General features: G+C 33.1%; 2 protein-coding genes across 3 annotated transcripts in view; both read right to left on the bottom strand.

Moving 5' to 3' along the window:
• Nucleotides 1-2,537: 2,537 nt before the first annotated feature.
• On the bottom strand, nucleotides 2,538-4,164 carry LOC107942382 (polygalacturonase-like). Its single transcript, XM_016876037.2, has 4 exons — nucleotides 3,991-4,164; nucleotides 3,588-3,899; nucleotides 2,951-3,466; nucleotides 2,538-2,873 (listed from the first exon to the last, which is right to left on the bottom strand). The coding sequence occupies exons 1-4, from the start codon at nucleotides 4,129-4,131 to the stop codon at nucleotides 2,616-2,618; spliced, it is 1,227 nt and encodes a 408-aa protein (XP_016731526.1). The 5' UTR covers nucleotides 4,132-4,164; the 3' UTR covers nucleotides 2,538-2,615.
• Nucleotides 4,165-8,572: 4,408 nt separating this feature from the next.
• Nucleotides 8,573-13,836, bottom strand: part of LOC107892284 (polygalacturonase-like) — a 10,117-nt gene continuing 4,853 nt past the window's right edge. The window contains exons 1-4 of one of the 2 annotated variants that reach the window (XM_016817318.2): nucleotides 10,026-10,199; nucleotides 9,623-9,934; nucleotides 8,986-9,501; nucleotides 8,573-8,908 (exon numbers count right to left, since the gene is read on the bottom strand). In XM_016817318.2, coding sequence (XP_016672807.1) covers nucleotides 8,651-8,908; nucleotides 8,986-9,501; nucleotides 9,623-9,934; nucleotides 10,026-10,166 — 1,227 coding nt within the window. In that variant the 5' untranslated portion in view covers nucleotides 10,167-10,199 and the 3' untranslated portion in view covers nucleotides 8,573-8,650. Of the gene's footprint in view, nucleotides 8,909-8,985; nucleotides 9,502-9,622; nucleotides 9,935-10,025; nucleotides 10,200-13,836 lie in introns of those variants that run through there. The other variant, XM_041101666.1, reaches the window with a different exon arrangement.

Below are 13,836 nucleotides of genomic sequence, written 5' to 3'. Positions count from 1 at the left end.
AGAGGTAGTTGACATACCTCCTTGATTAGTCTCGGTTTACGTCTTCTTTTCAGTTTTGGATAGGACGCAAAGAGCTAGATGCATAGTTGCTTGAGAAGTCTCGATTCACGTCTTGTGCTTTACTTTTTCAGTTACATCCCACTTTCCAAGCACCTGAGTGTTCAAGAATAGGGAAGAAAATCGTTCAGTAGAAAGGTTGAAGACATTGGACTACTATTCGAATTGATCAAGACAATGAAGGCATCTCCCAAACTTTCCTTGCGACTTGGACATCCCCTAAGCCTTGGACCACAACGATTTAATTTGATCAAATTTATTACTTTAGATGTCACGATAAATGCCCATTTTACTATAGAAATTAAAACTCTAATGTTCCTACCCTAGCTACTTTTCTAAATGCATTTCCAACATGAACCCCGAATCAGAAAAGAAACCATGAAAAAAAAGAGTTTCAAGCCAAACACACAAAAATAAGAAAAAGAGACTAACCTTTGAGAATCTAAAGGCAAAAACTACACATCACATCAACAAATTTAGGGATCTTTAAGTGATAATCGCAAGATACCCAAACACTACACTTAATCTCGATGTAAATATCGCACCTTTCTAAAAATCTTTATACAGTTCCACAAAATGTTCTCTCATTCTCCTTTTTGGGGTTCAACTTGTTTATATGAAATAATTAAACATAAAATGGCGTCACATCATTATCGAATAATGTGGTTAATGAGTCCCCAATAGATTCGAACATTCGAGAAGAAAGACGCTGTGCAAGTTTGTCGAAGAAGCTTGGTAGATTAGAAAAGCGCTAGTTTTGGCCGTGGACTATAAAGACCTAGTAATTATTACTGACCTATTCAATTCAGAAATTAGAGATCATTCTTGATTGTGTTGGAAACATTCGTTTAGAAAATGATTGTTTGGAACAACAAAAAAATTAAAAATTTCTCAACCCAAGCAGTTGTCATATTTATAGGGACAAACCCTTTTACCAAAATCATACTTGTGCTCTGGATTAGGCGGTCTAAGTTGTTTCTCAATATTCTACCAACACGATCTTCTCAACTATTCAAAAACCTCGGCTAGTTAAAGCGTAGGCTCTAATCCATGAACGGATGAAAGCTATGAAAACTTTCTATTGATGTTGGAGTGGCGAATATTGATGTCCCTTTATGGGCCAAAAACTTAAAAAGTAAACATTCATATTTTTAATTTTTTTTGAATTAAATCTCAAAAAGTTTTACGATGTCGATGCTTCACATCGTGTGTGGTTGACCTAGCCTATGCTCTCTATTTAGAGAAAAATCGCACGAGTCTTGGTCGAACAAGAAGAAGAAAATATATAATAACATTTTAAAAGAGAATACACATAATTCTCTAGTAGGAATATGTATGGGCTTCAACACCCTCTCTTTAGAGATAGGGTTGTCGCCCATCTTACGTGAGATGGGGTCATCGGGTCTATCTCATGTATTTGGTGTAATTATATGTGTCATTTAGTAATTTAATCGACGCATATAATTTAACCAACCAAATAAAAAATTTTCTATTTCCCAAAATATTAATAATTTAATTTATTAATTGAAATAAATTTTACTAATTCCAACAATTAAATTATTTTCCAAACCTAGTTCTAATTCCGTTAAATTCATGACATATTTACCACACTAGAATCTATGAGTAAATGAATCTAATTATTTTGTTCAACCAGATTGCGTTAATTAATTAATTTAATTTTTACTTCAAACACCGGTTCAGTGATTACTATTAATTAAATAATAATTCGAATAAATTAATTTAGTCTTCAAGTCATCTCTCTTTTATAACGAGAAATTCCATTCACTACGGATAGTGATACATTCGATCCTTTTCTGTAATTCATCAATTTTATTTATTCACCTCATCAATTCAAATGCAAACCATCAAGGTTGTATAGAGCTAATAGAGGGGCCCACTGGATATATAATTAGAGCTCAAATAGTTTGTACTTAAGTGCCATGACCGACCTCTTCTTATTATAACTCATTATGAAAACAACTCACCAAGTGCTCGTCCAATGAATTTTTCGTATGTGCTATAGCCTCATAGGATATCCCCAATCCCTTTCATTTATATCCGTTCACCCAAAATGATATTATCATATCTCATGGTAACCATCACATCTTCTTTCATGAAGAATGTTACGTCAACAGAAAAAGAAACAAACCAATGAACAAATATAATCATATGTCTAAGCACACAAATAATACAGGAATATGTTGTTCAAAAAATTTGGACGACGAACTTTCATTTTAATTAAAATCTCAAATTTAATAATTTATTTTTCCTTAAAACTGCTATGTTGGAAGACGGTTTTTATAAAAAATTATACGTAGATAAAGAAAATTTCAATCATTAATTCTAATTCAATATAGAAACTCAGTGATGGTTTTGTTATTGGGTTAAATTAACTAAATTTTATCACATTTCGGCTCTTTGTATTGATGTGTGTATTGAAAGCATTGAATTCATAGCAAAAGTTTAATAATGGAAAAGAATTAAAATGAAAAAGAACTGTTTTTATGTAATATGAATAAATATATTAATTACAATTGCACTGAATCTGTTGGTATGGTTTAAGCGGTGGCACTTAGGGTTTTTGGGACAGGGCTGGAACATGGAGTCGGGTTTAATTTGCCACTAGTTTTAGGCTTGACATTCAAACATTGGGATGTTGCGGGTTCAGGTCCGGTGTGCTTAATATCAATGTCTGCAAGTTCCACATTTTGACATGGCGAAGAACCGCTGCAAATAAACTTGACAGCTTCTGGAAGCGCAGATGTGCCACGGATGTTCTTGAAGCTAATGTTGCTTAGTTTAACTTTCGATTCTTCCTGCATCAACACAACAACGATTCAATGATGAATTAAATATTGTCACTCTATTAGGATTTTGATAAGAATGTACATACATTTATCTTGCATTTACTCCATGGGCAATATTTTTGATCAATTAGGATAGGGGAAGAGACATTATTCACGATAATATCCTCAAAATGTACATCTGATACTATCCCAGGAGATTCGCCTGGCCAAGTTTTGATTCGAGCTCCATTCGAAGTATTAGTGATGGTGCAGTTTGTGACTTTAACTCCCTCAACTGGCTCTTCATTTGGGTACTTTCCAAGACTACCGATACTTATACCATGTCCTGGTCCACAAGTTATATCTTTTATGTCCAAATTTTTAGTGCCATCTCCGATAGAAATACAATCATCACCAGTTTTAATCTCACATCCAATAATATTTACGCCGTCTGATTTGCCCATGTGAATCCCATCTGTGTTTGGGCTATCTGCCGGTGCCTCTACCGTGAAACGTTCGAGGGTAATGTTTTTGCATGCAAAAACATTAACGTGGAATAGTTTACTGTCTTTGCTAGTTATATCTTGTATCAATGCGTTGGTCACAAAGTCAAACCTTATATTCTGTTTAATTTTGGAGTTAACAAAGTAACACACGAAACAAAGATGTTAGTTATAATTATATTTTGATAATAATAAGAGGAAAGAGAATAAATAAATTTTGGCAAGAGGGAAGAAAGCTGACAACGGGGAGTTTGACACGAAATGCACGATTGTGGGGATCTTTATTCTTCTCATAAGCAATGCTTCCCTGACCATCGAAAATTCCTCCGCCGGACATTTTGAAATTTTCAATACTATAGAATCTAACCCAATTAGGGTCCTTGAAAGCACCAGGATCAGCCGGAGCCTTTATAGTGCCCTGAACATTAATCTCAATAGGAGCCTTGCATGGACCTTCTAAGTTTACTTTTGATAATAAATATGTCCCTTTAGGAATCACAACTGTTGATGGGGTTACAGAGGCACATGCTTCTTTCCAAGCATCCAAAAATGGCTAAAATGAAATGAATAAAGACATCAGTTTGAAATATAATTTCTTTCATATTTTCACCTTTGGGTACAAAGTTAAGAGCAATTCAACTTGCCTTACTCAGATCCGTTTTCCCGTCAGCTTTTGCGCCAAACTTGGCAACAACATCAATAGCGCCTGATTGAACTTTAGAGGCTGAAATGAATAATAATAAAAGCACAAACATGGAAGGAACAATATTAAGGTGTGGTGCCATGTTTTTATTTGGTTTTGAAATTACACGAAGAATGGCTTTTCCTTTTGTTTTTTTCCAAATATATAGAAATTTTGAGAAAATTACAACCAATCAAATATATTACTATTTAATCAATGTGGAAAAGTCATATGGCCAAGCTTCAATATCTATGATTAGCTTGTTTCTTTAATATCAACTTCGCACGGTTAGATAGTTTTGTGGTTAATTTTTTCACAACTTTAATAATTTAAACTATGTGAAAGGATTTTATTATGGAAAGATTGAAAAGCATTATTTTACATTTTATCTTCAAAATAATATCTTTACTAGATGGTGGCGAATATAATTATGTTCCGTTAAATTTATCAATGTTATTTCGAAAAGTATAATCCTAATTATTCAATAAAAATTGTTGATACAGTAATGTGGTTTGGTGGTTGACGAAGGTTCACACCATATTGCCGAAAGCAATTCTGGTGGTTTCTAGCACTCTTCTCAATCACTGTTTTCCTGGCCCTATAATACCTAGTCGAGCTAACGTTCGCCCTGGACTTCAGCCTAAACTTCACCCACGTAACAATTATTAGTGAAAACCTGATGGGCATTTGACTTCTCTTTCCAAATAGATTTACTTTTATCTTTTAATTTCCTCAACTTCTCTCAAGCATCTTGTAATTTCTTATCTTCATCCCCATCTAACACGTATCGAATTTCACAAGGTATGACTTTTCACCACCAACACCAACCCTTTCATTATCACCCTTGTATGAATCCTCACGTTCACCTTTACCCTCATCCTCACCCCTCATTCTAGAAGATACAAACTGACCATGAGATAAAATGGATCGAATTAGTGGGAAAATATTGAACCTAAATAGATGATCGGCATTCTATGATAGTAACATGCATTTGACAAGGTAAATGGACAAAGCTTTACAAGCTTAGCTTTCGTAACATTATATATTGGGGAGATCGATCATGGTACTTTTAGTAGATTGAGTCTACAACTAAATAAATTCTAATTAAGATTTTATTTAAGCCCTAATTATTTATGTACGATCGATCCCTCTGCTAGCTTAATATAACTCTAAGTAGATTGCATAATAAGAACTGATTGAATGTATGGATGCAAATGATATATTAGAATTAGATGGAATGAATTACTATTCCATGTAAATGCGATTTCATGAGAATGGAAAAGATGACCCGGAATTAATTTAATTCCGTCGGTTTGTTATTTAATTCAATGAATAAATTAAATAAATAAGTCCAAAGTGAGGATTAAATTAAGTAGTTAACGTAGTTATATTTTGTTCAGATAATTAAATTAATTTGCATGTAAATTCTAGTCTGGAAAAGCTTTCATGATTCTAACAAAAATTGAATGGGGTTTTGTAAATTAAGTAGTGGAAATAATTAAATTTAATGAAATATTTAATTTCAAAAAACTTAATTCATGGAAGAATATATGCTATTGGGTTAGATAATCATATGGTCTTGATTTCTTATTTAAGTCAAGAGAGGTAGGCTCGTATAATTAAACTGGAGAACAAACCACTAAGGTAAGTGTGCCTCCGCACACAAAGAGAATTATCTCTTGGAGTCGCTGGCCATGGGGTTAAAAATGTCCTAGTTGGACTTTAGTTCTTCTATATTATTTATTTTACGTACATCGGATACAAATATAACTCTTGCATATGTTTCTTTATCAATACCCAATTTATGTAAAAAAAAACCAAGGACAATATATACTAAGAGAAAACTTTGTAGAAATTTATTGAAATATTAGTTAGATTCTATTTTCTTTCAACTCAAATCAATTCTATCGTTTTAGACTTTGTAATTTAGATTTTTAAGATTATGATGACATTCTTCTAAAGAGAATAATTGAATTATAGGAGTTGTTTTCGATTGGGTGGAACACAAAGAGGTAGTTGACATACCTCCTTGATTAGTCTCGGTTTACGTCTTCTTTTCAGTTTTGGATAGGACGCAAAGAGCTAGATGCATAGTTGCTTGAGAAGTCTCGATTCACGTCTTGTGCTTTACTTTTTCAGTTACATCCCACTTTCCAAGCACCTGAGTGTTCAAGAATAGGGAAGAAAATCGTTCAGTAGAAAGGTTGAAGACATTGGACTACTATTCGAATTGATCAAGACAATGAAGGCATCTCCCAAACTTTCCTTGCGACTTGGACATCCCCTAAGCCTTGGACCACAACGATTTAATTTGATCAAATTTATTACTTTAGATGTCACGATAAATGCCCATTTTACTATAGAAATTAAAACTCTAATGTTCCTACCCTAGCTACTTTTCTAAATGCATTTCCAACATGAACCCCGAATCAGAAAAGAAACCATGAAAAAAAAAGAGTTTCAAGCCAAACACACAAAAATAAGAAAAAGAGACTAACCTTTGAGAATCTAAAGGCAAAAACTACACATCACATCAACAAATTTAGGGATCTTTAAGTGATAATCGCAAGATACCCAAACACTACACTTAATCTCGATGTAAATATCGCACCTTTCTAAAAATCTTTATACAGTTCCACAAAATGTTCTCTCATTCTCCTTTTTGGGGTTCAATTTGTTTATATGAAATAATTAAACATAAAATGGCGTCACATCATTATCGAATAATGTGGTTAATGAGTCCCCAATAGATTCGAACATTCGAGAAGAAAGACGCTGTGCAAGTTTGTCGAAGAAGCTTGGTAGATTAGAAAAGCGCTAGTTTTGGCCGTGGACTATAAAGACCTAGTAATTATTACTGACCTATTCAATTCAGAAATTAGAGATCATTCTTGATTGTGTTGGAAACATTCGTTTAGAAAATGATTGTTTGGAACAACAAAAAAATTAAAAATTTCTCAACCCAAGCAGTTGTCATATTTATAGGGACAAACCCTTTTACCAAAATCATACTTGTGCTCTGGATTAGGCGGTCTAAGTTGTTTCTCAATATTCTACCAACACGATCTTCTCAACTATTCAAAAACCTCGGCTAGTTAAAGCGTAGGCTCTAATCCATGAACGGATGAAAGCTATGAAAACTTTCTATTGATGTTGGAGTGGCGAATATTGATGTCCCTTTATGGGCCAAAAACTTAAAAAGTAAACATTCATATTTTTAATTTTTTTTGAATTAAATCTCAATAAAGTTTTACGATGTCGATGCTTCACATCGTGTGTGGTTGACCTAGCCTATGCTCTCTATTTATAGAAAAATCGCAAGAGTCTTGGTCGAACAAGAAGAAGAAAATATATAATAACATTTTAAAAGAGAATACACATAATTCTCTAGTAGGAATATGTATGGGCTTCAACACCCTCTCTTTAGAGATAGGGTTGTCGCCCATCTTACGTGAGATGGGGTCATCGGGTCTATCTCATGTATTTGGTGTAATTATATGTGTCATTTAGTAATTTAATCGACGCATATAATTTAACCAACCAAATAAAAAATTTCTATTTCCCAAAATATTAATAATTTAATTATTAATTGAAATAAATTTTACTAATTCCAACAATTAAATTATTTTCCAAACCTAGTTCTAATTCCGTTAAATTCATGACATATTTACCACACTAGAATCTATGAGTAAATGAATCTAATTATTTTGTTCAACCAGATTGCGTTAATTAATTAATTTAATTTTTACTTCAAACACCGGTTCAGTGATTACTATTAATTAAATAATAATTCGAATAAATTAATTTAGTCTTCAAGTCATCTCTCTTTTATAACGAGAAATTCCATTCACTACGGATAGTGATACATTCGATCCTTTTCTGTAATTCATCAATTTTATTTATTCACCTCATCAATTCAAATGCAAACCATCAAGGTTGTATAGAGCTAATAGAGGGCCCACTGGATATATAATTAGAGCTCAAATAGTTTGTACTTAAGTGCCATGACCGACCTCTTCTTATTATAACTCATTATGAAAACAACTCACCAAGTGCTCGTCCAATGAATTTTTCGTATGTGCTATAGCCTCATAGGATATCCCCAATCCCTTTCATTTATATCCGTTCACCCAAAATGATATTATCATATCTCATGGTAACCATCACATCTTCTTTCATGAAGAATGTTACGTCAACAGAAAAAGAAACAAACCAATGAACAAATATAATCATATGTCTAAGCACACAAATAATACAGGAATATGTTGTTCAAAAAATTTGGACGACGAACTTTCATTTTAATTAAAATCTCAAATTTAATATTTTATTTTTCCTTAAAACTGCTATGTTGGAAGACGGTTTTTATAAAAAATTATACGTAGATAAAGAAAATTTCAATCATTAATTCTAATTCAATATAGAAACTCAGTGATGGTTTTGTTATTGGGTTAAATTAACTAAATTTTATCACATTTCGGCTCTTTGTATTGATGTGTGTATTGAAAGCATTGAATTCATAGCAAAAGTTTAATAATGGAAAAGAATTAAAATGAAAAAGAACTGTTTTTATGTAATATGAATAAATATATTAATTACAATTGCACTGAATCTGTTGGTATGGTTTAAGCGGTGGCACTTAGGGTTTTTGGGACAGGGCTGGAACATGGAGTCGGGTTTAATTTGCCACTAGTTTTAGGCTTGACATTCAAACATTGGGATGTTGCGGGTTCAGGTCCGGTGTGCTTAATATCAATGTCTGCAAGTTCCACATTTTGACATGGCGAAGAACCGCTGCAAATAAACTTGACAGCTTCTGGAAGCGCAGATGTGCCACGGATGTTCTTGAAGCTAATGTTGCTTAGTTTAACTTTCGATTCTTCCTGCATCAACACAACAACGATTCAATGATGAATTAAATATTGTCACTCTATTAGGATTTTGATAAGAATGTACATACATTTATCTTGCATTTACTCCATGGGCAATATTTTTGATCAATTAGGATAGGGGAAGAGACATTATTCACGATAATATCCTCAAAATGTACATCTGATACTATCCCAGGAGATTCGCCTGGCCAAGTTTTGATTCGAGCTCCATTCGAAGTATTAGTGATGGTGCAGTTTGTGACTTTAACTCCCTCAACTGGCTCTTCATTTGGGTACTTTCCAAGACTACCGATACTTATACCATGTCCTGGTCCACAAGTTATATCTTTTATGTCCAAATTTTTAGTGCCATCTCCGATAGAAATACAATCATCACCAGTTTTAATCTCACATCCAATAATATTTACGCCGTCTGATTTGCCCATGTGAATCCCATCTGTGTTTGGGCTATCTGCCGGTGCCTCTACCGTGAAACGTTCGAGGGTAATGTTTTTGCATGCAAAAACATTAACGTGGAATAGTTTACTGTCTTTGCTAGTTATATCTTGTATCAATGCGTTGGTCACAAAGTCAAACCTTATATTCTGTTTAATTTTGGAGTTAACAAAGTAACACACGAAACAAAGATGTTAGTTATAATTATATTTTGATAATAATAAGAGGAAAGAGAATAAATAAATTTTGGCAAGAGGGAAGAAAGCTGACAACGGGGAGTTTGACACGAAATGCACGATTGTGGGGATCTTTATTCTTCTCATAAGCAATGCTTCCCTGACCATCGAAAATTCCTCCGCCGGACATTTTGAAATTTTCAATACTATAGAATCTAACCCAATTAGGGTCCTTGAAAGCACCAGGATCAGCCGGAGCCTTTATAGTGCCCTGAACATTAATCTCAATAGGAGCCTTGCATGGACCTTCTAAGTTTACTTTTGATAATAAATATGTCCCTTTAGGAATCACAACTGTTGATGGGGTTACAGAGGCACATGCTTCTTTCCAAGCATCCAAAAATGGCTAAAATGAAATGAATAAAGACATCAGTTTGAAATATAATTTCTTTCATATTTTCACCTTTGGGTACAAAGTTAAGAGCAATTCAACTTGCCTTACTCAGATCCGTTTTCCCGTCAGCTTTTGCGCCAAACTTGGCAACAACATCAATAGCGCCTGATTGAACTTTAGAGGCTGAAATGAATAATAATAAAAGCACAAACATGGAAGGAACAATATTAAGGTGTGGTGCCATGTTTTTATTTGGTTTTGAAATTACACGAAGAATGGCTTTTCCTTTTGTTTTTTTCCAAATATATAGAAATTTTGAGAAAATTACAACCAATCAAATATATTACTATTTAATCAATGTGGAAAAGTCATATGGCCAAGCTTCAATATCTATGATTAGCTTGTTTCTTTAATATCAACTTCGCACGGTTAGATAGTTTTGTGGTTAATTTTTTCACAACTTTAATAATTTAAACTATGTGAAAGGATTTTATTATGGAAAGATTGAAAAGCATTATTTTACATTTTATCTTCAAAATAATATCTTTACTAGATGGTGGCGAATATAATTATGTTCCGTTAAATTTATCAATGTTATTTCGAAAAGTATAATCCTAATTATTCAATAAAAATTGTTGATACAGTAATGTGGTTTGGTGGTTGACGAAGGTTCACACCATATTGCCGAAAGCAATTCTGGTGGTTTCTAGCACTCTTCTCAATCACTGTTTTCCTGGCCCTATAATACCTAGTCGAGCTAACGTTCGCCCTGGACTTCAGCCTAAACTTCACCCACGTAACAATTATTAGTGAAAACCTGATGGGCATTTGACTTCTCTTTCCAAATAGATTTACTTTTATCTTTTAATTTCCTCAACTTCTCTCAAGCATCTTGTAATTTCTTATCTTCATCCCCATCTAACACGTATCGAATTTCACAAGGTATGACTTTTCACCACCAACACCAACCCTTTCATTATCACCCTTGTATGAATCCTCACGTTCACCTTTACCCTCATCCTCACCCCTCATTCTAGAAGATACAAACTGACCATGAGATAAAATGGATCGAATTAGTGGGAAAATATTGAACCTAAATAGATGATCGGCATTCTATGATAGTAACATGCATTTGACAAGGTAAATGGACAAAGCTTTACAAGCTTAGCTTTCGTAACATTATATATTGGGGAGATCGATCATGGTACTTTTAGTAGATTGAGTCTACAACTAAATAAATTCTAATTAAGATTTTATTTAAGCCCTAATTATTTATGTACGATCGATCCCTCTGCTAGCTTAATATAACTCTAAGTAGATTGCATAATAAGAACTGATTGAATGTATGGATGCAAATGATATATTAGAATTAGATGGAATGAATTACTATTCCATGTAAATGCGATTTCATGAGAATGGAAAAGATGACCCGGAATTAATTTAATTCCGTCGGTTTGTTATTTAATTCAATGAATAAATTAAATAAATAAGTCCAAAGTGAGGATTAAATTAAGTAGTTAACGTAGTTATATTTTGTTCAGATAATTAAATTAATTTGCATGTAAATTCTAGTCTGGAAAAGCTTTCATGATTCTAACAAAAATTGAATGGGGTTTTGTAAATTAAGTAGTGGAAATAATTAAATTTAATGAAATATTTAATTTCAAAAAACTTAATTCATGGAAGAATATATGCTATTGGGTTAGATAATCATATGGTCTTGATTTCTTATTTAAGTCAAGAGAGGTAGGCTCGTATAATTAAACTGGAGAACAAACCACTAAGGTAAGTGTGCCTCCGCACACAAAGAGAATTATCTCTTGGAGTCGCTGGCCATGGGGTTAAAAATGTCCTAGTTGGACTTTAGTTCTTCTATATTATTTATTTTACGTACATCGGATACAAATATAACTCTTGCATATGTTTCTTTATCAATACCCAATTTATGTAAAAAAAAACCAAGGACAATATATACTAAGAGAAAACTTTGTAGAAATTTATTGAAATATTAGTTAGATTCTATTTTCTTTCAACTCAAATCAATTCTATCGTTTTAGACTTTGTAATTTAGATTTTTAAGATTATGATGACATTCTTCTAAAGAGAATAATTGAATTATAGGAGTTGTTTTCGATTGGGTGGAACACAAAGAGGTAGTTGACATACCTCCTTGATTAGTCTCGGTTTACGTCTTCTTTTCAGTTTTGGATAGGACGCAAAGAGCTAGATGCATAGTTGCTTGAGAAGTCTCGATTCACGTCTTGTGCTTTACTTTTTCAGTTACATCCCACTTTCCAAGCACCTGAGTGTTCAAGAATAGGGAAGAAAATCGTTCAGTAGAAAGGTTGAAGACATTGGACTACTATTCGAATTGATCAAGACAATGAAGGCATCTCCCAAACTTTCCTTGCGACTTGGACATCCCCTAAGCCTTGGACCACAACGATTTAATTTGATCAAATTTATTACTTTAGATGTCACGATAAATGCCCATTTTACTATAGAAATTAAAACTCTAATGTTCCTACCCTAGCTACTTTTCTAAATGCATTTCCAACATGAACCCCGAATCAGAAAAGAAACCATGAAAAAAAAAGAGTTTCAAGCCAAACACACAAAAATAAGAAAAAGAGACTAACCTTTGAGAATCTAAAGGCAAAAACTACACATCACATCAACAAATTTAGGGATCTTTAAGTGATAATCGCAAGATACCCAAACACTACACTTAATCTCGATGTAAATATCGCACCTTTCTAAAAATCTTTATACAGTTCCACAAAATGTTCTCTCATTCTCCTTTTTGGGGTTCAATTTGTTTATATGAAATAATTAAACATAAAATGGCGTCACATCATTATCGAATAATGTGGTTAATGAGTCCCCAATAGATTCGAACATTCGAGAAGAAAGACGCTGTGCAAGTTTGTCGAAGAAGCTTGGTAGATTAGAAAAGCGCTAGTTTTGGCCGTGGACTATAAAGACCTAGTAATTATTACTGACCTATTCAATTCAGAAATTAGAGATCATTCTTGATTGTGTTGGAAACATTCGTTTAGAAAATGATTGTTTGGAACAACAAAAAATTAAAAATTTCTCAACCCAAGCAGTTGTCATATTTATAGGGACAAACCCTTTTACCAAAATCATACTTGTGCTCTGGATTAGGCGGTCTAAGTTGTTTCTCAATATTCTACCAACACGATCTTCTCAACTATTCAAAAACCTCGGCTAGTTAAAGCGTAGGCTCTAATCCATGAACGGATGAAAGCTATGAAAACTTTCTATTGATGTTGGAGTGGCGAATATTGATGTCCCTTTATGGGCCAAAAACTTAAAAAGTAAACATTCATATTTTTAATTTTTTTTGAATTAAATCTCAATAAAGTTTTACGATGTCGATGCTTCACATCGTGTGTGGTTGACCTAGCCTATGCTCTCTATTTATAGAAAAATCGCAAGAGTCTTGGTCGAACAAGAAGAAGAAAATATATAATAACATTTTAAAAGAGAATACACATAATTCTCTAGTAGGAATATGTATGGGCTTCAACACCCTCTCTTTAGAGATAGGGTTGTCGCCCATCTTACGTGAGATGGGGTCATCGGGTCTATCTCATGTATTGGTGTAATTATATGTGTCATTTAGTAATTTAATCGACGCATATAATTTAACCAACCAAATAAAAAATTTCTATTTCCCAAAATATTAATAATTTAATTATTAATTGAAATAAATTTTACTAATTCCAACAATTAAATTATTTTCCAAACCTAGTTCTAATTCCGTTAAATTCATGACATATTTACCACACTAGAATCTATGAGTAAATGAATCTAATTATTTGTTCAACCAGATTGCGTATTAATTAATTAATTTTTTCAAACACCGTTCATGATTAATTAATTAATTT

Source organism: Gossypium hirsutum, chromosome D09, assembly GCF_007990345.1.
Source record: "Gossypium hirsutum isolate 1008001.06 chromosome D09, Gossypium_hirsutum_v2.1, whole genome shotgun sequence".
Classification (NCBI taxonomy): domain Eukaryota; kingdom Viridiplantae; phylum Streptophyta; class Magnoliopsida; order Malvales; family Malvaceae; genus Gossypium; species Gossypium hirsutum.
The sequence above is the reverse complement of the archived record's forward strand: the minus strand, read 5'-3'. Positions and strand labels throughout refer to the sequence as shown.

Excerpts from the sequence above, each read along its gene's own strand:
- LOC107942382 (XM_016876037.2), bottom strand. The coding sequence starts at position 4,131 with ATGGCACCACACCTTAATATTGTTCCTTCCATGTTTGTGCTTTTATTA. Across the intron at positions 3,900-3,990 it reads GGAAAACGGATCTGAGTAAG|CCATTTTTGGATGCTTGGAA; the intron begins GCAAGTTGAATT and ends ATTTCATTTTAG. Across the intron at positions 3,467-3,587 it reads TTCGTGTCAAACTCCCCGTT|AATATAAGGTTTGACTTTGT; the intron begins GTCAGCTTTCTT and ends AAAATTAAACAG.